Source organism: Drosophila subobscura, chromosome U, assembly GCF_008121235.1.
Source record: "Drosophila subobscura isolate 14011-0131.10 chromosome U, UCBerk_Dsub_1.0, whole genome shotgun sequence".
NCBI classification, from domain to species: domain Eukaryota; kingdom Metazoa; phylum Arthropoda; class Insecta; order Diptera; family Drosophilidae; genus Drosophila; species Drosophila subobscura.
This window is the reverse complement of record NC_048534.1, coordinates 17,201,994-17,227,181: the sequence shown is the minus strand read 5'-3', so window position 1 is coordinate 17,227,181 and position 25,188 is coordinate 17,201,994. Positions and strand designations below refer to the sequence as shown.

Genomic DNA, 25,188 nt, shown 5'->3' with positions numbered 1-25,188 from the left:
CTCTAAACTGTCTTTTGTTGTGCAAAAAAACACACACACACAAAAAAAAAGGGGAGGGGTTCTACCCCATGCATAGAGTGCAGGATAAGTCCATGGCTTTGCCCAATCCCCTGCTCGCACATTCGCACTCATTGTACGAGAGAGACGAGACCCGGCTGCAGGTCCACAATGCCACAATGCACAATTTTTACGCGCTCTACTTCATAAATTAAATAGCAGCCGAGTGACATGCGACGCACACACAACACACACACACACACACACGCACACACATGTACTTGTACTCGTGCTCGTACTCATCGTGGAAGCATTATTGTCTTGTGCGGTTGTTAGAAAACAAAACGTCAAGAAAAGTAATTCATGGCACAAAAGAGACAGGCCGCGAGTCGGGGACGAGAGACGAGAGACTACGCGAGAGACTAGACGGACCCCGAGCCGAGCCGGCTATGACTGTGACTATGGCAATGTCTGTGACAAAGTTTCTACAAAGCTCTGCCATTCCCGCCCCCACCACATTATCTGCGCCCCATCGTTCTGCTCCCCTACTTTGATATGCCACCATTAAAGAGTAATTTCAATAAGAGCAGCTGCGGTGTCGCCTTAAAGTTGGCAGAGAGCTTTGTAGCATACATTGGAAGTGTGTAATCCTGACCTAATAACAATATTTGAGTAGTGGATTTGATCTTTGGATAGAAAGCTTTTGGAGTGGCGGAATAAGTGAAACATTCCCAGCGGATTGGACTGCAATGATTTCCCTTAAATGTGAAACAAATATTTGCAAATTGAATATGTGACATGTAAATGACTCCTTCAAAAGATATTCCGTAATTGCTGCACAACATTACCCACATTTTTATTCATAGAATAACAGCCGCATCAATTAATGACACACACTCCCCCCCACGGGCATTTTTTCTGGGCTCTCAATGACTTCAGTTTGCTGCGGGCAAATTTGCCAACTTTATTGCATTTATTAATTATGCCCGACTGCTGTTTGACTCGTTTGCTCTTTTGGCTGTTTGGCCCATGAATATGTGCGTATTATATTAAATATTAAAAAAATATGCAACACACTCGGCCCCGCCACCGACTGACTGTCTTTCTGACTGTCTGGGTGCCTGAATATGGCAACAATTATTCAATTTGTGTGTGTTTTTTTTGTTGTTGCTGCACTTATTGCATTTTTAATCGCACTTAATATATCAGCTTGTCGCTCTGGTGCACTATCCATTGGCGTTTTTATATTCATTATTTTCTTCTGTTCAATATTTATGATGGCCATAATTTGTGTGATGTTTGGAATCGACAAAAAGAGTCACCGGCCATAGCCTTTGTCTGGAATGATTATAGTTAATCAATGGAACAGGTGTAAAGCCGTAAAAGAACTCCAAGGTTATGTTGCAACAAATAATGTTTCTGGTTAATTAAAAATGCGAAATATAAGCCTGTTTTTTATCAAATATATTTCATAGCTTTAAAGTTTAAACCCACAGACTACAGAGGTCCTTCCCCTTTTAACCGTCTACTGTCTGCTGTCGCTTGTGTATTTTTTTCTTCGAAGCTAATCTAATCTGTTTGCACTTTCTCTTACTCTTTTGCAGGACAGCCAACAATTTAAGCTCCATTCAATGGGAAATACAAAATCGCAATAATTGCCAAATCCAGTTAAGAATCATCCCTCAAAAATAAAGGAAATAAAAGATAACTTAAAGACAAGGAAGAAGAAACAGAAACAGCGACGGAGACGGTGACGGAAGCGAAGGAGGAGAGACTAAAAATTGCCACAGAAAATTGCACGAAATTGCAACAAGGCAAAATAAGAGAAAGAGCAAGCGATAGAGTAATAGAGAGAGAGAGAGAGACAGACAGAAACGATAGCCAACAAAAGCGAGCGACAAAGGACGCAGCAAGGACCAATCCTAACGGGGTCAGTCATTTACTGCACGATTGCCGAGTCGGGGCCAGCGAACTGAAAGTTTAATTGCCTCTCATTCCCCACAGCCAAAAAACAGGGAAAACATACGAAGAGAGAGAGAGAGAGAGGAAAAACTTGAACCGAATGCAACAATTAAAATCAAAAAGTTTTCGACAAGATGCTGCCCCTGCCCACGCTGTCGAGGCGACAACAATTCTCAACTGCTGAGCGAATCCATCGACAAGTTGCCCAAGAATAAGAGAACCTTCCAGAAGCGGAAGATTTCAGTGCAAAGCGGAAGAAACCTTCAAAAAGGAAAGGGTTAGACTATAGCAAGAGGAGAGATATAGCCGGAGAAGGCACGCTGGAGAGTGGCGAGGCCTTCAAGAATTGTCTGCTTCTAATTTGAATGGACTCAGCAGCATTCGACATTCAAATGCATATTTGGAAACTTTTGTTAATTGGTAAGTGACAGTCCGTGTTATTTTATGCTTGATGGAAACGAAAACTTGACCAGTCCTTGGATAAGTTCAGGCTCCAAGCCCCAGTAAACAGCAGTGCTCCGCATGAGAGACTGGCGAAGAGTAGGGCAATGCGAATAACTGAATGCTAATTTCAAACTTTCAACGCATCTTGAATGGGCTGGGAGAAGAAAAAGACAAGAAGAGGGCTCTCAGTGGGGATGCAGCGCATTTGGCATGCTCTAACCACAGCTGTCGGTGTGAAAGGTTATTTAAGAATGAAGAAGGGACCAGAAACCTAAGCCATTCCACAGAAACACTTTTTTCTTTAGCCTTTCCCAAAGTGCGTCATATTGTGATTACCATGAAAAAGAGCATTGCTTTGCGATACGAAGCCTTTTATACGCTTTCAGGCTAAAGACATATCTAAACATATTCAATGAATTACTAAATTAATTTCAGCCACCTCTTCATTATTTTTCCCATTGAAAACTAAGTTCTATAGTCAGACGACAGATCCAATGACAGGTTGTAATTAATTGAAGTATGTCAGAAAAGCACAAATTCCCAGTAACCCTTTGGAAAGGGTATACAAAATACCCGCCGAAAAGGGGCACAATGCTGGAAAAAAAGGGAACACCCAGAGATAGCAGACCCTCCAAATAAAGGGTTAAAAGTTGCCGCTCTCATATTTTTCTTTCTTTTTTCCTCTTACTTTTCCCTTCCGCTGTTCATGTTTAGCTCGGCCAAAAGAGTTTTTTTTATCGTGTGCCTTGCGCTGTTTTCCTTGCAAGGCTGGTTTAAATAGTACTTTCACCTACTTTTTCTTCAGAGAGTCCAAGGCTCTGCGTGACTCCTGTTGACTCTCCTCGACTCGAGGAAGTTAAAGCAGTTGGAGAGCGGTAGCCCGCAGGGATATACCGCCTCAAGAACACGTTGAGGCTTTTAATTATGAAACAATCTCGCCGCGTGCATCCACTGGGCGTTTAGTTAATTTGTGTGTGTACGAGTATGTTTCAAGTTTATTAGAAACCAGCAAATTTTTTAATTTGAAACTTGCAACTTTCACAAGTTTTACCAACATTAATTTGATGTGAGGAAAGCCCTGAGGAGGGAGAGATACAAGATAAAAGAAGAAGCTACAACCACTGACAGTTTCGCTCACAATTTGATGAAATTGCTCTGGCATATTAGCAGGCAATCAGCTTTGATTAATATCGAACATAAAACGTTTTCGACTCGATTCAAGTTCAATTTCAATTTGTGGCCCGCATGCTCCTTCAATCGCAGCTCCATTATTATCCTTGTGTGCACTTTGACATGGGATATGGAACTGCTACCACATGCTCGGCACTTAATAAAGTTATTTATCTAGACCCCAGACTCCGAGGTGGAGTTCGGTAGTGTAGGTCGTGGAGAGAGGTATCTTATGTGATTGATGGCATCGATAAGTTCTTGTAAATCGTCGACGCTTGTGGCAGACATGCATCTGGCTCTGCCACAGCGACTTAAGTTGCACTAAAAAATTGCATTTTATGCCAAAAATAAGGAGGTTAATCTCCCACATTAAACGAAAAATTGCATAATTACACTCCCAACTCTTAGATTTCTCGACCGCAATATAAAATTCAACTGCACTTGAGACTATACTTCAGGGTTGACCACAAAAGAATGAGGTTAGAAGTGGGGGTTCGTAAAAATGGAATTCCTAAAAGTTTAGCTCCAAATACTTACTTAATGAGTGGCTCATAAAACTGCTCGTATATGTATATATGAAAGTAGAGTTCCTGTTCTGGGCGGGGAAACAAACACAAATGTCAGACACAAACAGAAACCTCAACAATTAAACTTTGACTGAGTTCCACACAAACTGCCAGACCAAACTGCTTTATAATGTATGAAGGTTTTTCTGGCAATTGCCAAAACAAAATGACTGCAAATTGCACAAGCAACACCCTCCGGTCTCCTGCCTCCTGCCTCTCTTCGTTTGTGTGTCTCGAAGTCATTGAAATGGACATCTGTGCAGGATTCTGGGGATGAGCACAGAAAACAAAGTGTGGAAGCAGAGAAGAAAGCCTTTGTGGTGCAGACATGTGGCTAAGTTGTGAAATTATTTTTGAAAAGTTTTTCTGGCAAATCGTTGAACTTGTTTTTGACAACGTATTTTTTATCAACAAAAAGTTGCCTGTGGAGTGGAGCCTTGCTCTATGAACCCAATCAATTTCTAAACAATTCCAAATGGCAAACTCTCCACAAAACTTTATTGCACATCCAGTCACATTTTAACGAAAGACTTTCATGTAAAAGTTGAAAGCTTTTTGCCATACAAGTTTGTTCAGCCATAAAAGTGTGCAAGAATTTATTTGAGAGCTTTCTTTCTTTGACTTTGCCGACAGAGGGACCGGTAGAATATAAGGCTTTCCCATAATATAATATAAGCCTGACAGAGCAAGAGGTTCGTATATTCGAAAAACTATTATAAAATAGAAGAATTTCTTAAGAACGAATTCGTGTTTAAGTAATACACTAAACCAACACAAATTGTTGTATACCTATTCTTCTTATACAGAGTATAAACCATAGTTTAGGTGTTGTATAAGTTCTTTATGGCATTTAACTATAACTTTTCGAAAATAGTAGAGGTGTAGGAGACTTCTGTAATCGAAATTAAATGTTGTATGGACTTAAAAGCTCAGGGCTATAGTATACTCTATGGTTTTAAGCATTTACATGTGCGGAAAAGTGCTTATACAAAAGACAAGCCATACAAGAATAACATATACTCATTTCGAACATCTTCCCTTAAGCATATGTCCATATTATTGAGAATATTATACAGATAGCAGCCAGTGACAAAGTCCTCTAAGCATGCCCCAGCGTGTATGTCTTATACAGTATAGCATAAATTCCCAGTAATTTGTGCCTCATCTTACTCCTCTATAATTTTGTCAGCTGTATAACAGAAGTTATTCAATTGAATTGGTTTTGTTTTGACCAGCGTATGCACTGGTTTTCCACAATATTTTAAGAATTTAATATGAGCTATGGAAATTTTTCACATTTCTGAAATGGTTGTGTTAGCCTGTCAGACATTCCACTCAAAGCTCAACAATTCAATTAAGATTTAACAAATGTCAGCCCCTCCCTTCAAGGAGTCAAGAATGTGGCCCCAGCCATGTGGCAATACAATAAACAAATTAGAAATTACGATGCGATGAAGATGACACTTAGAGAGACAGACATGCAGACAGGCATACGGGGGATAGCCAACCAACCAGCAAAACCATTGAGAATGTTAGCGCTGTGGAGATAAGGGCAGAAAGAGCAACTGTTCGTGTAGAGCCAGGGGGAAAGGCAGAGGGAAAGCCAGCTTAAAACTATAATTTGTAGGTTGTTGCAGTCTGTGCCAAACCAGAAAACACACACTCAAAAGCAACGACACACACACACACAGAGACATCAGTGTGCACAAATGTACTATTAGCACACAAACACAGATACACCAGAGCACACGCCAGAGCCCACGCTCTACATATGAGAGTCGAGGGGTTTTTATTATTGTGGCTTCATTTGCAATGCACAAAGAGAGCAGCCGAGAGAGCGGAGCGCGAGAGACAGCGCCCAAAAGCGTGGCAAGCTAGCGACCGCATCTAAAATGAAAAATCTCAAGTATCCGCAGACACAGATGCAGACACAGATACACACGAATGCAGCCACACGAACAGAAAGGCAACGAAAGTATTAGGAACAACTTTGCATACACCGAAAAAAAATATTCGAATAGGAATCAAAAAAGTTAATTTGTAAAATTACTAAAAATGTTCTAAAATGGTATGTGGAGCAACCCAAATTGACTTGTCAATCTGTAATAGTTCTTTTTTTTAAGTGTAGACGATACACCCGATCTCTGGGACAACACTTGTGGCTTTTTTGGGGGCACAAACACACAGCCCAGCCTTAGATACATGCAACACACTCGAACACGCAGTTGTTGCGGGTGTTAAAATGGCCGCAGCCACAATTTGTGTTGTCACGAAGTAAATGTTGACACTTGACATAGACAAATATACACGCACACACCCATAAACATCCACATGGGAAGGGGTAAGGCAAGAGGAATACTAAAAGGCAAAAGAGAGTGAAAGAAAAGAGGTGTCTGCTAACCCGTTAGGAGTTTGTTTTATGCTTCCGCACACTTGACATTACACTGCCAGAGCGACATCCTCTCCCAGACTTCTCCTCTCTTTCTTTCGAACTCTCTCTCTTCCTCATTTTCTTCATTGTTTGGTTAGCTACAGCAAAGGGTAGCAAAGGCTATGATGTACGATCTACCCTCGGTTATTCTTTGTATAAAATTATAAATGGATTCTAGAAGATGCACTGAAGTTTTGGGTGCAGCTGATTATACGAAATTCTTTTACTGAGTATCACCGACTCCAATTCTTTACTTCTTCTTTCCTCCCACGCTTGAATATTTGCTTTGGGCATCTCCTGCAGTCCCTCCTTTATTGTCGTTCGTGCCTTTATTCAATTTTGCTTTGAATGCTGCGCTCATGGCAACACCCAAGCAGCCAGCCAGCTACCTCACCGAGCAGCACCCACCAGCATGAGGCGTTTAGTTTGGCACCACATCCACCCACTGTTCGTGACACTCTCTGATAGCAAATTATTACAGTCTGATGAGTCCGTCCCGCTGATGAATGAATGCTGGGCCAATAAATTCTGCTCTGGGCGAAAAGATACTAAAAGAACGACCCATTTCCCTCCCTCCCATCTCTCTTTATTTTTTTGGCAAATCTTTTAGTCTTGTTAGATTGGGTCGGCTCCTCCCACTCTACAAATGAGCCGCGGGGTGGTGGTGGTGGCACATCAATTTGTTTGCTTTATTTAAGTTTCTGTTTTGGTAAAAATTGTTTGCATACTTTGGCAAAGTCAGCGCCTTGTCAGAAGACTTTGCCAAAGTCGCTTCCATATTCGATTGGGTCGAGAGTCCAGCCGCCTCGAGTCCCAATTCGACTGTTTGTCCAGGCATTATGGAGCGGCACAGAGAACAATATTTTCCTAGGACATTGCGAAACCCGAAAACTGTCAATGGCATTTGTCCTTTGGCCCTCAGGGGCAGTATGTTGTCCTCTTCCACACACACACACACACACACACCCAGGCAACTTAATTAAACTGGTTTTAATTTTGGGAAATTAACCACGTGCATAACTCAACCAGAGCACAAGCAGGGACCGCAAAGCGGCGCAGAACTTTCGGCTGTGCCAAAATATTTTCAAAGAAATTAATTACGCAACTATGGTGGTGGTGTGGGGGAAGCATCCTGGTGTGTGTGTGTGTGTGTGTGTGCCACATACCTGTCTATCCTTATTGGCCATATAATGCGGTAAGCGGCCAAATGCATTCCTCGATCTCAAAGCATGTGGCTTGGGAGCAGACCCGACCGCAATCCTTGCGAAATAAACTACCTTGCGGTTCAAAGTTGACGGCTGAAACTTTGTGAGTGTCTCGCGTCCGCAAGTTAATTAAAGTGCTTTATATCCTGTGCTTGCCGGAGGAATCCTTTTGCAGTTGGCAGTTTATCTTGAGGCTGTTGACTTGCCCGCAATCAAGCAGCCAGCAAGAAACACTTGTTAGGCATTTGAAGAGATTCAAAGTCAGTGCCTGGGAGAGAGACTATCCCTAAGTTCAACTCTGATGAAAGCGAAACCAACACTCTTAATGGCATCCATGCACTCGAATCAACAAAGAGATTCAATTGGGATTGCCGCCACATTCCACTCAACCCCTGCTGGCTGTCAGTTGATAGATTAATTCGCTTGCGCACACGCCACCGTCTCGAAAATTCAAAATTCGCGACAAAGGCATAATTTGCGGCGGAATTCAATTGAAACAAATGGACTCGGGGAAGTGCTGGCAAAGTGCAACAACGGCGAATGGCAAACAAGGTGCAGATAAAAACTTTAATGCGACAATTTGCAGATGCCACCACAGATGGAGTCCCCAATGGAGAGGCAAGCGCAGGAAACAAGAATATCACTGAGAGACAGCGGGAGAGATGACAAAAAAAAGAGAACGCAGGCCGAAGACAAAAGCAAACTGCCACACAAAAGTTGCAGCTGTGAGGCGAACCGGAAGCAAAAGTTCCCTCCAACTTGCTGACTCCTTCGAATGGAAATGAAGTTGTTGGTTAGACGTTAACCAAAGGAGGAAGAGGGAGATTTGCTGGAATAACCCCGTAATGATTGCAAGAGTTTTTGATTGTGACAAGGCGTTGGCTTTTCAGTTCTCGCAGACCGAAATGTATATGTAGCAGCCCTTAAACGATGATAAATGTCCAAGCAGGCGACACCAATTTGTCAGTCCTCTGGAAATAGTTTACGATTGAGATCTTCCTCCCCTTTCTCTGGGTTGGCAAGCTGCGTGGAGGCGCGTGCGAAGGCATAGAAAATTCGAATTAACCGACTGGCCAAAGGCAACATTTGTCTTTGATATCAAAATTGCCGATGGCTGTAGATATTATATAAATATTTATGGCTGGCCCAAATCAAAAGTGACAAGTCGCAGCTGTCAAAACTTAAATCAAAAGTGAAAAGTGAAAAGTGAAAGATTTTATTGCTTTCGGCCAGAACATTTAGATAATCTCTGGCGCCACAGTCCGTGAGGTTCCTTCACCTGCTGCATCTTTGGCCATCTTTTCTGGATTGTCATTTGCGGCGGAAGTGGACGATGGCTTCCTTTGCTGTCTTGTCCATTGTTTGCCCCAGTCTTTTGTTCAGCTTCGGTGTCTCCTGCCTTACTTATTCAAGCTTTTGCGTTGCTTCTTACCTCTCATTGAGTGTCTCCTCCACTCCCTATCCCGATCCCGATCCCGATCCCAATCCCACTTCCTCCTACTGCTTTGGTGCTCCTCCGTGACATGCCCCGAAGTTGTTTAAGCCGGCACTTATTTAATTTTCATGTAAAGTTGCTGCTGCAATTTTTGCCCCAGCATAAAAAGTTTCCCTCTCTCTGTCGGGCGGGGCCTTTGTTTAGGAAAAAGTTGAAGTTAAACTGTTTTCAGCTTCAACGGCAAAGGCCGTCCCACTCCTCCCTGTCTCGCTCCCCTTGGCCGAAAACCAAACTGTTTCCTGCGCTTCGTATTAGGAATGGCAAAGTTGTTGGCAGCTCTGCGGCTTCCTTTGACACAAGTCGGTGGCCCTATCCGTTTCCCCTCCCTGTTCCGAGTTTCCCTTTGCTTCTTCATTTACAATTTACTTGCGGTTGGCCATCCCGGGGGCCAGGCTCTCATTTTCCCTGCATAATTGAATTCCTGGCAGCAGCAGCAGAGGTCAACAGGTTGTTTAGTCGCAAATGAATACTAAATTATTGGCCGGAGTTTCGCAGAGATTATGATTATGCGATTGCCTGCCATTCAATTCCAAAGTAATTAGTTATTTATTTACTTGTTTTCTGCCATGTGTTTGCCGAGTTTGGATATTTGATTTTCATAATTAATTTTGGACTTTTCACATCACTTATGCGACATATTAATCAATGAATGTCCCACAAAAAATATCCAAAATATTTTAGAGCTTTGCCGGCTAATTGACAATCACTTGAAGTAACTTTCCCTTTAATAATAACCCACAAAGATAATTTGGATGCAACTCTGCCACAAATTTCGTTGGAATATTTACGGTCTTACCATGTTTGCCCATCAAAATATTAGCATAAATATTTTGTTAATTTATTTTGATATGACATGAAGCTGCAGCATGCACATCCACCATTCTGACAGCCCTTCCGCTCTAGTAACATGCCAAAAATGTTACATTTTACGCATAATTTTTCTAGTGCAGGCATCAAGAATATTTGCATAGTTCATGAGACCAAAAACGATTCAATTTTAGTAGTGGAAAATGCACAAATTTTAATAGGGATATAAATTAGAGGGGAAACACACACAAAAGACACGAAATGCTTCATTAAGCGCATGATTTGATGTATTAGAAATGAAAAATGAAATGCGAATTTAAAGCCTCAACACGTGGCCTTTTATGCACCTCATTATTATTTTTATTATTATTATTATTATTCCCGTAGTTAAGTAAGAAAAAGTGTGGCACTCAAATAGTTTTCCAGCACGTTTCTCACGTTTTCCTAAGCACTGAGAAGTTTTTCCCTCTTTGCCAAGGCCGCCAGCAGCGACGTCAACGAGCGAAAATCTTTGAAATTTGTTCCTGTTTAGCATGCAAAAGATGTCACAAATGAATGTCTTCGAAGACAATCGATCTGACGAGTGCGAACTTTAAAAGTCGTGACGCAGAGTTCACTGCACCACGAACAGACACATAAGTACACAAATTTTTCCAAGCTAATGTCCGTGGGAGTGCATCTTTTATTTCAATTTACTGTTGCATAAACCGCGACGCAGTTCCTAGAAATATTCTATACATACGCCATTTGTCAGTGTGTGTGTGTGTGTGTGTGACAGGGAGGGGGGAGTGAGACGAATCAACAACAATTCATTTGAAGCGCAGCAGAGACGAGTGCCTCCGTCGGGGGCATTTATGTAACGCACTCAGTCATGCAGTTAGTGTGTCACTCAAATGAACCCTGGCAACCCTGACGGGAAAGGGGGTGGCAACCCAAACCCTGCTGCAGGCCAACGACGCATCACTCCCGCCATCATTCATAAGAGTGAGGGCAGCCCATAGACCTTCCCATTGGCATTTATCTTCGTTGGCTTTGGGCTGCTGTCATTTTAGGTTCGGCATTGTCTCAGCTCAGCCTCATGCACTGCCAATGGCATTTAATGTCGCCAGGAGTCCTGCTGACAGACCCTGCAACATGTTAATGCATTCGACAGGACGCCCACTCCCACTCCCCCTCCACCTACTCCTCCAGCTCTGCAGTTGCTATTGAACGATTCTTTGTCCAGGTTTTGAAATAGTTGCACACACACGTGGCGTCCCATTGTCATAGCCAGGGCTTAGCACATTCTACCGGCAACATATATGGTCATCCGTATACCGCAGCCTAACCATCATATCCCAACCACATCATGCCCATGCTAATGAACTGGTTTCCCGTATTGACAGCCCGCCCCAAAGGCTCCTATTTCTGCACTCATTCTGTCGGACTTTCCTGTTATATTTCCTGTGCAAAACCCCCAATGACGAACGACTCTCCGCAGAGTTAATTGAATTTTAGACCGCTCCGAAATTAACTTTTCAATTATGCGCCCCTACTCTGAGGCATGAGCTTCCAAAAACCACATTCGCATTGCATCTCGATATGGGGCCACGGCTGGTTTTAATGTTCGCCCTGCACTGGAGAGTTTATGGCATGTTAAATGTGTTTTATGTTGCCAGTAATCGTTGACAGTGTTGTCGCTGTTCGTGCTCCAGCTCCTGCTCCTGCTCCTGCTGTTCGGGGATAAGTGATCGCAGCCGAAACAGAGAACAACCTCATCCCAGCAGCAGCATCCCATCCTCATCCGAGTCCCAACTCATCCCAACTGCAGCCTCCAGTGCATGTTCTGTTTGGATCTGTGCTCTTGTTGGTGGACAGCATGTTGACAGCAATAACAACAAGAGCATACATGCCTCGTTGCAGAAATTATAGACATAAAAGCCATGTCCCCAGCCAGCACACACACACAGGCACACACGCACACATTGAGCTGAAATATCGTTCCACTTGGCCAGAGCTGACATGACAGTAACTTCAGCTGCAGTGCCACCAAACTACGAGCAGCAGTAGAAGCAGCAGCAGCAGCAGCAGCATAAACTGTTGCACTGTCTTTGCCTCCGGAATGACATTCATAGGTGGCGGGAATGGCAGGGTTTTCGGAGCAGCGTGTGGCATACGAAGTTCTGCTCCAGCTGAGGGATAAAAATTGCATTTATGCATGTGACGTGTGGCTCCTGGTCCTGCTCCTGCTCCAGCACGCCAGCAATTTGTGCAGGCAGAGAAAGCAAAAGCAAAGGCAAAGTTTTGTTGCTCTGAATTGGAGATTCTCCTGTCATTGGCGACCACCACACGACCAGAAGAGCGGACGTGTCGGCTGTGGTTCAGCAGCAGCAGCAGTGAACAAAAAATCAAATTTTAGAGGCTCCTTGGGGTGAGTGCTTTGCTCGGAATAACTCCTGCAAGCCGTCCCTGGGTGTATTAAGCACTCATTAAGTACTCTCAGCTGTGTGGCAATGAATGAACCAAAAGGTGAAAGTAGATGTCAATAGATAAATGATTGATAGACGGCCAGAAATAGCTACAGCGACTGAAAAAACCGATTCATTCTTGAACAAAGAAGCAAATAAAATGCAACACACATTCTTACCCAACCCACGAGCACATCCTCCCTCTTTATCCTATCACTTCCAGGGGAAAGACAAACAGAAAAACCATTTGCATACCTTTTGGATCCCCTCCATTTAGTGTTTTGCCAGTGGGACCGCCATGTTTGCTGTTTAAAGAGGTACAAAAAAGAAGAGAGAGAGCGGAAAATCCAATGCCACTTGTAGCAACACTTGACAGGCACTGCCGCAATACTGCACGCCACCGTGCCACCCAGCCCCACCCCCACTTAATGGGAAGTGCATCTGTACATATAAATTTCCACCATTTCGGGTCAGTGGGATAATGTTGATAGCCGTGGCAGCAGCAGCCGGCTGCCACTAACGCACATGTGGCAGTAATTTACATGCCTGTCTATTTGGTATGCTTGGAGGTCGCTGCTCGCTGCTCGCCGCTCGCTGCTCGCTGCCTGTCAGATCCGTTAGAGACTCAAAGAGAGAGAGACAGACAGAGAATGAGAGACGTACAGTTGAATGGGCTGGAGGAAAGCGAAAAATTGTACATGTAAAATCCGCTAGCAACACAGAGACACAGGGCAAGGGCAACCTTCAAAACAGTTGCGTGCATTTTTCAATTTTTTGGAATGACGAGGCGATGGTTTATGCCACTCCTCTGCCACGAATGCCTCCGCCTGCCTTATGCAGCGCCGCCACAGTCGGTTGATGGCTTAAAATTTCACCGCATGACATTCATCATACAGCCGGGGCCCCAGACCCGGTCCGTTTCGACCCGACTCGACCCCCAGCTGTGTGTGTTGAAGGAGGAAGGTCCTATGGCCCTATGGCCACAGCCAGTGCCACTGCCACTGTGCTTTTTGTGTGCTTTAGATATTTGGGTTTGTTTTTCCACTTGCAGCAAACACTCACACATATGCAAAACACCACACACACACACATGGAAAAAGAGAAAGAGACAGAGAGAGAGAGAGAGTGATGCCTGTGTGTGTGTGTGTGTTGCTAGAACAAACTTTGCAAAATTTATGTCGTCTCATAAATTTGTAGCATAATTCTGGAGCTGCTGCTGCTGCTGGAGCTGCTGCTGCTACTGCAGCCGCCACCACTAGAAAATGTTTGGCCTGCAATTTTGTGCTTTTGGCCAAGCAGCAGCCACGCCCCCTAGCCGCCAGCCTCTGCCACACACAGCATGCAAAACCCCGTCGGTTTTTGGCCTTTGAGTCGTTCTCCTCAGTTTCTTTTCGTTTCGTTTCGTTTCTTTGTTTGTTGGTCTAACGAACCGCGTAAATGCAATTTCTTCGGTTTTATTCCTTTCTGTTTTGGTTTTTCTTTAGCCTTTGGCTTTTTTGCATCCTCCCAGAAAATGGCAAATATTTTGAGAACTAAGTTTAAGCTCAAACATTGCCCTGTCTGTGTGTGTGTGTGTGATATGGGGACAAGGGAAATACTTCATTTTGGAGATGGCAATGGTAATATTGTTGAAGCTTCGAACTGGAGATTATGTGTAGAATGTCACAATATATGCAATGGAAATGCCTGATATTTAATATTAATTGAAGTTAAGCACATTTGACAGACACTATGAATACATCCCTTACCTCCAATGAATACCACAGGCTTTGAATTGCGTTTCAAAATCCTTGGCAATAATTTCCATTCATTAGACGATGTCACAACCATCATCGAGTGGAAACTTTAACTATTTCAATGAAATATTTAAATCTCTTGCGGCCATCTGGCAAATGCCAAGAAACTTTCTGCATATTAATTAAAGGCAGAGCCAACCAGTCAGACCTCGACCAATAATCAAGCTGTGCAGAAACTGTGATCCAGAACAATTCGCGCTGCCCGGCATCATCAATTATTCTTTGCTTCCTCTCTGCTGGGGCATCCAAGCATCTGTGGGCGTAGGCATGCCGACTAAAAGCCCGACTTAAGTCACTCGATGTGCATCTCGTAAATCACTTATTAAATTATTTACCATGCATGCTCGGATGCGATGCGATGCGATGCCATGCTCTTGGGTTAATGGTTGACTTTGGCTGGTGCAGAAGTCACAAGTTGGCGGGTAATACGCTTAGGTGGTATTACGCTAAGACTCGTATGCTTTTGAGACAAGGACTTGCTTAGCAGATTGCGCATACGCAGCGTGTGCCACAAGCAAACCGAGTCTTTGGCCTGTCACTCAACCAACCAACCTTTGGCCCAGGCTTCAGCTCCACCTCCTTCTCACTTATGCATATGCATTCGGGGGGGGGCCAGAGTAAGCCGGCAAGCTAGAGCCCAGAATACAGAACACAGAAGCTGGAAGCCAGAAGCCAAAAGCCGAATCCAATGCAAGTGACAGCAAAGAAATGCCAGGGTAAAACTTTCCCCACTCACTGTTCCCCAGCGTTCCCTAGCGGCCCGCGGCGATGCAGAAGCCAACTTGAAAGTAAATTCATGAATTAATAATATGCGCAAAGTGATTCTGTGCTGGGGAACAAGTTCTACTCCAAGCACCAACATCCAGCACCTACTTTTACCTTTGTGCGGTCAGATTTGAGTGGAGCTTAAGCCAAGTTTCCGCTCTGCTCTCTGCTCTCGACTGCTCCGTGATTATGGTGGATAATGGCTTATTATTATCATACCACCACCTAAAATAATTTACTCCTAATGCAGAGCCGAAAAATGTTTTCCAAACTGAGTTAGGCAAACTGACACCAGGAGCCGGGCCACAGCAATGCTCCTCAAGCTCTTGCCTGAGGGGCAAATATGAACTGTACTACAAACGACTGAAATTGTAGCCCTGGCAATTATTTTTGCGGCTCGTTGGCCAAACAAAGGCATTGCCCACTCACTCCCAGCAGAGGAAAGGCAAAGAGAAGCCTTCCTGCAAATCCTCAGGATGCCACTGTGTGCCCTCCTCTACACAGACAAGCGGACACAGGCCGGCCACAAAAGCGAAAGCCACCTTCCAGCTTCCAGTCTTCCTTCCTGCCTTCGGTCTGAGTGACTTTGCCTCAAAAGTGGACTAGAAATCGCAGTAGGCATGCCCAACAGGCGAACGATTTGACCCACAAAAATGCATGACAAACATCCTTCGAGGCGACTGTTCAAAAAGGTAGACAAGGCTATTAAGATCCTTCACTCAAACGAACAAAACTAAAGCGTTCACTTGTCTTTTCTGTTTTTTCTGCTGGATTTCGTTATTGAATTTGCATTTTATCGCCTTGAGGTTCACCCAGCCTTAATTCCAGTATTTATAAATTACAAAAAAATGATGGAAAAAAATCTGAAATGTTGAGCAATTTGTGGCTGGTTCTGGGGGTCTTAAGCTTCGTCATTAATTTGGCTTTTGGGTCAGCAGATTTTTAGTAGACCACAAAAAATGGCTTTAAATCCATTTTATGGCTCCGGCCATTAACTGAAATTTGTCTGTCATAACAGGAGGATGCATGCATATGCGAGGGTATGGGTTGTTGGGACAATGTTTACGATGATTCGCCATACGGCAGCCACAGGCAGAGCTTTCAGTTTTATGAGGGGTCGACGTCTACGTCTCGTTTGCCTCGAGGTGAAAGTGTAACTATCCGAACTTTGTTCAAGGGAAATTCCGCATGCCAAGCTAAACGTTATGGAATACATTCGGATATGTCGGCACTGAGGCCCGAAACTTTTATTTTCGGTCTCCCAAACTTTGCTCATTTAAATGATTATTAAATATGCCTGGTTAGGTTTTTCATTGCAGGAGGGGATGGAGTTTAGATGATTCGGTTCGGCGAGTGGATACCTATTATCATAGTACTAGTACTAGGAGCTTTACAGCTTTACAATCAGAGTGAACAAAGCAGAACCTTGACAATACAAATTCTTACATTCCTTTCACACAGTTCCCCGATGGCTAACGAACGCAAGGAAACTCAATATGCCATTTAATAGCTAACGGGTGCCGAAACGAACTGGAAAACTGTTCCTCTGGCACAGTGGTAAAAATATAATCAAAATAGAAAATGTTGATTTTTCGTCTCGTTGCGCATACTAACGAGTTTTGGGGAAAAACTTGAACCCACACAATCCAGACGCATTCCCAAGCACACACACACGCACGCACACACGCACACCCCCCACCCTAACATTAATGTTAATCCCACACTGCCAGAGTGCCACACACCCTTGACACATTTTTACCCCAGCGCGCATTCGATTTCATTTTGCATTTGAGGTCCTCGGTTCCATGTTCCATTTTTGGTTTTTTCTGGGTTCCACCGCCAACTGGCGGCTCTTGTAATTTCCGCCGTTTTCGGGCTGTTTCGGGTTCGTTTTATCCAAACGCTGTAACCCTTTTTTACTTTCGCTTTCTCGCTCTACCAGGGAACGCATTTCTCCACAGCCATTAAGTCCTTTGCGTGCCTTTGCCTCGCCCACTGCCTACTGTGTGTAGTCCTCGTTGTCGTTCTGCTGGGTTCTGCCTGCCTTCCTGCCAAACTGCCAAATGTCGCATAATTATCGTATTTCACTTGCGAGTTCTTACCGGGAGAAGAGATGACTCTCATTATGCCGTGCGTATTGTCTGGTGCTCCTCTTTGAGTTTTGTACACTTTTTCGGCAGCCCAGCCCGTGCTTTGGGTAACATATTTGCAGCATAAAATGAAATGGGTTTTTATTAATTTCGGCATGCTTCAAATAAAAATATATTTGCTTGTGCTCACATGCAGGTAATCTTTTTCGGTTGGGCACCATCCTTTGAAGCTAATTAGCAAGGTTCGAGTGAAAGGGTTTTCGTTTGGTTTGGCTTTGGCTTTGCATTGGGGTTCCAATTAATCCTAGAATTTATAAAGCTTTCTCCACGCAAAAAATCTGAGAAATATATACACATAAATCACATTCAAATGTTGACTGTGCAACCGCAGAAAATATATTTTTGTATATTTATTCCAACAGAATTCCTAACTTTGACAAATTACACTCAATTTACTGCCAGCAACTAAAAGTTTTGGGACGATGCTCCGCAAAAGCACAAAGCAATTAATGCTCACAATAACAATTAAAATCATTTAAGCCCATTCGAGCTCACTTTGTGCAAGTTTTTGTTAGCCCGACAGTGCCATACATAAGTATCTACACATGTATTTGCAACTGCAATAACCATAAACTATTTGCACAAAAGTTTTCTCGTCGCGGCATCGTTAAAGGGACAGTCCGTGGCGGAGCTTCAAGTGTTCCTTTACTCTGCCTCCCCCCCACGACACTCTAACCAAACCGCAGAAACTTTCAAAAGTCCTGCACTAATCGTCTGACAAGGCCAACACACACACACACACACACCCACAGAAATTTTCCGTTAAAAGAGACAACATTTTAGGTGTAGTTGAACACAAAATACAATACTCGTACAAGTTTTGTTCCCTTTTTTATTGTTTGGGAATTATTTTTTGGCTCCCAGTGCCAGGCAGTACAATTTTGTTATGCCCTTCCAACAGGGGCTCAGGTAATATTTTGTAGTAGAGATTGAAGAACTTGTCCTCAAAGGTTTGTTTTGAATATTCCCCATCTGATGGGCAGCTGAAGAAATATCTACACAAGCTCCTCGCCAAGTTTTGGCAACTATTTATGGGTAAGGGTATTCAATGATTCGTGTCCCACGGAGCGACTTTCCTTTTTCTTTTGTCTCTTTTTTTTTGGCGCCATTTTCCGCAAAACATCTCCTTGTAGGGGACTGCGAGCCCAGCCCCTTTTCCTTACTTTTTCTGTTGTTTATATCAGGACTTTTTACGAGGGCACCGGGCGCGCAAGACAACATTTTATTATTTTGTAGCATTTTATTTCCGTTTACACTCAGTTTTGTATGCGGCCTGGGCCTAAGTCACTCGACTTCCTTCGTCCCCTCGCCTCATGCTTAAGTGAAACTTTTTTTAAAGTTGAATCTGAAAATTATTGTTTCTTTGGCTTTACTTTATCGAAGGATTGTGGGCCGCCGTCGGTTTAGGGTGTGTCCTCGTGCTTAAACGTTTTATTGTTTCATAAATACTTAATATGTGTTGTAATTACTTTCGAGGATCTTATCATTGTTTTCGTAATGCCTCGTTTATAGTGGGTCTGTCCTGCCGTTCATTTTATGCCCCAACTAAAACCGTGCCCCGAATCGTGTGCGGTTTCATTAAAAAGGATTCGCCTTCCCCCCGTCGCATTCTTCTTTGTCATTGTGGTTGCACACAAAATGGTCGACTCCTGGCTGACCCAAAACAGACAGAGAACATATGTCTGAGAGGGAATAAAGTGGAATGCTTACAGCAAATGGCAACCAAAGTGTGAATTTAATTAGAATTTAACTGATGGTAGATTTGTTTTGGGTCTCAGCCAACTTTCAAGTGGGTTAATAAGGTCAAAGAGGTTGCCAGACAAGGGGAGGGTACTGGTTTTATCTCTCTGTGAATAACAGACGTCAGAGTCAAGGCACTAATCACGGCATTCGAAATTGGAATGCCAAACTCCTAATAAATCCTTTGTCATCCAATTATTTGTTCCTTCTCAGAACTCGCCTCTCAAACCAAAATATTCTTAATTTCATAACACATTTCTCTGGGCGCTGATGTAGTCATAAAGTTCCCATTTCATGGCCAGGCAATTGTCACCAACGCATAAACGCCCTCCCACATCTCTGGAAGTGCCAGAGCAATGCAGCCATTTCAATTCATATAAATAAATATATGTACATGCATATATTCGAGTGAATGTGCGACAAAAGATAGCCCCAGCACGACATAACACAACACGCACGTCCGTGTACTGCTGGAGCGCAGTGTGCAATAAGCTAACAATATACAAAAGGCGACAAATGCCAACAAGAGTAAAAAGTGGCCAAATAAAATCCATAAATCGCCAGACAATGCAACAGAAGAAAAGGCAAATGTACCCAAGGATATGTTATGTACATATGTAGGTGGTTGGCTGGGTGATAAAATGTAATAAAAATACCAGTACAAAGGGGGGGGAGGAGAGTGCATGCGGAAGGGGGTAAAGGACTGGGACTTCATTTTTACAATTGCCAGAGAAGGATGCGAGAAATGCATCTTGTTGTGGCAATTTTCGGACTATATTCCATGTCCATCTATCGTTCATCTCGTTTTTAATAAAATGTTCCAACCTTCTCAGCTCTCAAAATCAAGTCAGGTCGTGTCGGCCAGGCTTAGATTCAAAGCCCAGTCAACTGTGGTTATTGCTTTTCAAGAGAGACCAAGGGAGAGAGAGAGAGAGAGAGGGAAGGCCTGAGGATTGTTCAGGGACAGGACGATATCAAAAGCTGTCGAATCGTTCTGGTTTTGGCTCTGGCCACAGCACATGCGAACCAACACGAAACCCCACCAGAGGCAGAGCCAGAGCCAGAGCCAGCCAAAGGGACAGCAGCACTTGACCACATTTGAAAAGAGTTATGAATATTACAGCCAAGGTCTGCACTGGCTGAAGATGGGGGTTTTGCTGCTACCCCATTCCCCCTCAGTGTTTATTGCAGTCTGCGTGTGTGTGTGTGCGTGTGTGTTGGAGAAATGGTTATTTTCCTTATTTATTTCAATTTATGAGATCTTTTATATGCGCACTTTTGTGGCTTGAGGTCCGCATGCAGGTCTCCGTGTATATTGCCTTCCAAATAAAGAGTTTTTCCTCCTCCATCGAATTTGTTTGTTAATAACAATGGAACAGGTTGCAGGGCACATTGTGTACTTTCCGATATGGATCAAAGGTATGACCCCCTGTCGGATGCATTTCAGATATTCGTTGCCCAACTTTACACCCTCTTAAATCTGAGAATTTCATTCAAGCTGTTACTTTTAATGAACTGGATGTGTGTCCTACATAAAACCAAGTCTGGAAGAGAGCTGGCAGGTTCCTTAACAAATTATCACATCCATTACTTGGCAGCCCGCAAAACCATTCGAAGATTAGGAAACCCAACTGCCAATGCCACTAATTCAATTTCAAGTAACACCCAAAAAGACAAAAAAAAATAATAAAAATCGAAAGCAAAAGCAAAGAAGAAGGAAAATTCAGGATAAAAGAAAAATAGTTCAAAGCAACTGCAACTCGGTCACGAACTGACATAAAAAGCGCAGTGAAAATGGGCAAAAACCGAGTGTGGTCTGGTTGGGGAAAGGGGAGAGGGGGAAGGGGACTGGCCGTCCTGCGCGTCCTGCGAGTGTGTATTGGAGTTGATATTTGCGCATCAGTGCGCACATTGAACTGTCAGTGACAGAAAAGAAGCTCCAGCTAAAAGAACTAGATGGGTAGTCGCTCCGTGGGGAGGTGCTTCCAGCAAGGGGCAGCAGAGCAGTTCCATTGCCAATTTATCAATTGCAGTTGGCAATTGACAAAGATGCAGCCGTTGGCATTTGACCTACGAAGTGGGGAGTACAAGCAGTCCCTCATCTTGTGCGTGTGCAAAAAGTAATTACATCGCTGACTTGCAACAATAAATAACCTTAAAACGGGCACACCGAAGAGACGGGCTTTTTATTGCAGCTTTAAAGTGTCATTTTGGAGGCATAAATTTTCCCACAAAAAGTATGCTTCCAGCTCCCAGCCACATCCATGGCCATGGCTACAATTTCCAGTTTCAGGCTTCTCTTTCCTCAGACTCTTTTGTTAGTCAGCATAAATCAACGTAAATGAATGCTATTTAGTTGATGGGCCAGGCCAGGAAATGCGCCGCTTAGCCAACACATACACATATGCACACACAAACACGCACACACCCGCAGAGAGGGGGAGGGAGAGGTAGTAGTAGTAGTTGGAGCAGTTTCCAACTGGTTACAGTTACAAATGCAGTCACTGGCTGGCATTTTCCACATGCATTTCTCAAATGTGTGCGGAAACCGAAGCCAAGTGCAGCCAAAACGATGTTGCCAACTCAAGATGTATGGCCCAAGGAACGAAAGAGATGGAGATATATGCGTGTAAAAGAGACAGGGACAGAGACAGCGACAGCGACAGGAACAGAGAGCAAGACATCTCTCAGTGTGTGTGTGTGTGTGTGTGTGTGTGTGCGTGTGCGTGTTTGTGTCTGTGTTTGGCACTTCCGTTTGATATTAGCCCTCGCTCTCTTATATATGAATTTAGTCAACATCCACAAACATTGGCGAAAACTTAAGCTCTTCTCCTCCCATCTCCTCCCTTCTCCTCCCTTCTCTTCTCTGCATAACATTTTTGGGGGCGTAATGCATTTCTGCGGTTTCTGCCAGACATTGTACTGCTGCTCGGAGGCGGACTTTGTTGCATCTTGAGCAACTGAAGATGTTTTGCCTGCCAGCCAAATGGCATAGCCAAGACTCGACCCCTCTCCACTCCGGCAGGCATATTTTGCATGGTTCGGGCATGAATCTGCTGCTCTGGCCATAAATCCATTGCGGAAATGTATCATACACCGACTGGATATCTGCCAGTGTCTCGCATCGAAACGAAATGATTTGTGCCCCCACGCGGCGCTCCATAGCTCCGCCGTGTTCGATCATAATGGCTGGGCGCGAGTACTCGAAGTTTGCTGGCGATGCCAAGCATTAGTTTTGCATTATTTGGAGCCCTAGACAGAGCCTTCAGGGCAGGTATGAACTGGTTTGCTCAGAGTGTTGAATCGATGGACAAGATATACGACAACTGTACCCTAGACCGTCTGCCTGGGGACCATCTCCGATGTTTTGAGTAAAGATACAAAAAATATATGACAAATTTCTGAATAAATCCGTTTGCAAGGCCGTTGCAGTTTTCTTTCCAAAAAAAATCTCCATATTTTACTTGAATGAAAGACAAACATGAATATCATAATTAAATCTGTTTATCTCTCCTTTTTTTGCAGGTAAGTGGAATATCCTTGTAAATATTCAGAGATGCGTAAGTAAACGTTAAAATAATAGAAGCAAAAACATTGCAACATCTGCTCTTGTTTACACCAATTCATAAAGCCAATGCAATGCCCAATGCAAATAGTCAACAAAAACAATGTAAATTAAATAAATAAGTTGGATATTTGACTTTTGTTTTTTAGTGGTTTACACGCACTTCATTCCCCGCAGTTTTTTCGCTTTCAGCAAGTGAAAGCTTCTGACTTTCAACAAGCCTGTAAAGCAATGCGCTTTTTTTTGTACATATATGTAAAAGGTTCCGAGTAATGCCTTTGACAAGGCCAGCAGAACACTCAGGTTGGGGCGTCGACAACATTGTTTTATTAAATACAAAGTAATGGCGATTCCCTGGCACGCACACACCCACACCCCACACCACACACAAGCAGATACTCGCCCGAACACACGTGCAGACTGGGACGCACTCTGACTCCGGAGCGGCTTAAATCATTTTCCAACTTTCCAGGTTTTTTTTTTACCATTTCGTTGTTGTTGTTGTGCGGCACTTAAATTATGCAACAATCGTTACACACACGTACAGAGACTTACACACAGATACACCCTCATATGAGTTATGGGGGACATTTCCCAAGTCTGCTTGGCCTGCAGACAGCAGCCTTTAAGTCTTAAATCGCCAGCTTAGCCGTAAAATAGTATGGAATAACACCAAACAACAGTAATAACTTCAAATAGATTCACTCAAAATTAGATGAAACAAAATAACTTAATTAACTTTTCTTGGAATTTGCTTAGTGTGAAGCCAAAGAGACTGTTTAGCGTAAATGTTAGCTGTTGAGGCACTTAACATTTTAAGAGAGTCTGCAATGCTGCTGCTAGCCACAGTACGGGGATTTATGCTTGCTAATGTTAAACAGCTTAACAAACGCATAACAGACTGAGAGAATGGCAGGAAAATATGTTAGGGAAATTAAGAGAGCAATGCTGTTAGCGGTTTAACATTATGCATGAAACTGTTAACTTAGCCATTGCTGTAAAACTAAACTGAAGAGAAAGCGCCTTGGGAGTTATTCCTCTGTTAAAATTAATGTATTTCCTATTTTGCGAAATCAAATCAGTGGAGTTACCATGATTTACCTGTAAACTCCAACACTTCCTCTGTAAATTGTACATTTTTATTCTATTGACTGCATATGGCTACTTTTCATTGGCATATGTTTGCAGTATTCTTACTAATAAATTTCTGTAAATTGTTTTTTTGGTACACAAATAAATTTCAAACTGATATTAAATTTGTGCAAATATTTAAGCAGAAAATGGCACTATAATTCTAACCAATTTTGCTGCATACTTGTTGAGTAAAAATCGTATCCACAGAAGCTGTGCTACCAATTTCAAACTAACATTATGTTAGCATTAACAGCAGCCGGCTTTCGCTGGCCAAGAGTAAATTTCCCTTGGGAGGCCGGTAGACGGCAACCTACTAACCTACTGAACACTGGGGCATAAGAGACCGCTTGTTATCACATTAGGAAACATGTAGCAGGGGCTTAGCAGTAACTGCCACTCTTAGAGCTACTGCCACAGCTACTGTTAGAGCTACTGTTATGGCTACTGCTGTACATCCTGCTGTCCAGCATCCATGGATGGGAGCTGTGGCAGTCAGTACTTTCTGAGTTGTTGACGGCGGAGTGCGCGTTCTCGGCATCCGTGTGTGCTTGGGACATGTCCGTGTGTGTGTGTGCGTGTTTGTGTCTTCGTCCTGCCAGCGAGTGGCTGAGTTCATGAGAAATTACACCGAAAATGTAAAGTTAGATGAGGGCCAATCAAGAGGTCCTGGAGTGTCACACATCCACAGCTGTAACATCCACAAATAACGCAAGAAGATAAATTATTTTAATGTGATATGATAGCCGAGAATTTATGTGCTGCCTTCTGCCGCTGCTGATAGAGCGCACAACATTTTTGCGGCAATCATTTTTGATCGAAATAAATAACGCCACGAATTAAATTAAAAAATAGAATCCAGATAAAGCTGTAATGTGTGTGCGTGTGTGTGTTTGTTGGTGTGGTGCCGCTTAAATGGCAGTTTATCATAATCAAAGTGTTCGTGCGAATGCTTTAATTAATATGCAGCCCCGCCCTTGTGCTCTTGGCCACCTCTCTTCACTGGGCAATGGAATATGCAATCAATTAACTGAAAACGATTGAAAAAGTCTCGCGTGAAACTATCTATGGAATGTGCGTGCAAATTAATTAAGTAATGTTTGCGGTTGCGGAGAGGTGCGAAAAGTGTTCAAAAAGAATTCGCCCAACATCTGTGTGTGCTTTGGCTCGAAACTTAATGGATTGAAATGGCTGGCAGCCTCAATGCGGAATATTTATATGCATTTAATTTCAATTTTAATTAATTTATGGAAAAATAAATACTGGCAATTGTGCGCGGAATCAAATTAGATTAAATACCGAACGGCAATTAGAAATTGCTAAATTCATCGAAATTAACATTTGGGTTGAAAACACATTTAAAACAAAAAGATTAATTTGAGTTTCCCCCAAGAAGTGTTTGCCAAACACATGTGACTTCATTGTGCGCCATTTAATCGCCTAAAATTAACAAACAATGGACTTTGGCCTGGGCTAATACGATTTGACTATGGTGAATAATGAACTGTGAAAGGCAA

At 43.2% G+C, this 25,188-nt stretch overlaps 1 protein-coding gene across 4 annotated transcripts in view; it reads left to right on the top strand.

Annotated features, from left to right (window-relative positions):
- Positions 1 to 25,188, top strand: part of LOC117902201 (putative neural-cadherin 2) — a 104,508-nt gene that overhangs the window by 10,782 nt on the left and 68,538 nt on the right. For 2 of the 4 annotated variants that reach the window (XM_034813418.1, XM_034813414.1), the window contains exon 2: positions 1,602 to 2,379. In XM_034813418.1, coding sequence (XP_034669309.1) covers positions 2,325 to 2,379 — 55 coding nt within the window. In that variant the 5' untranslated portion in view covers positions 1,602 to 2,324. Of the gene's footprint in view, positions 1 to 1,601; positions 2,380 to 24,185; positions 24,310 to 25,188 lie in introns of those variants that run through there. The other 2 variants (XM_034813415.1, XM_034813417.1) reach the window with 2 other exon arrangements.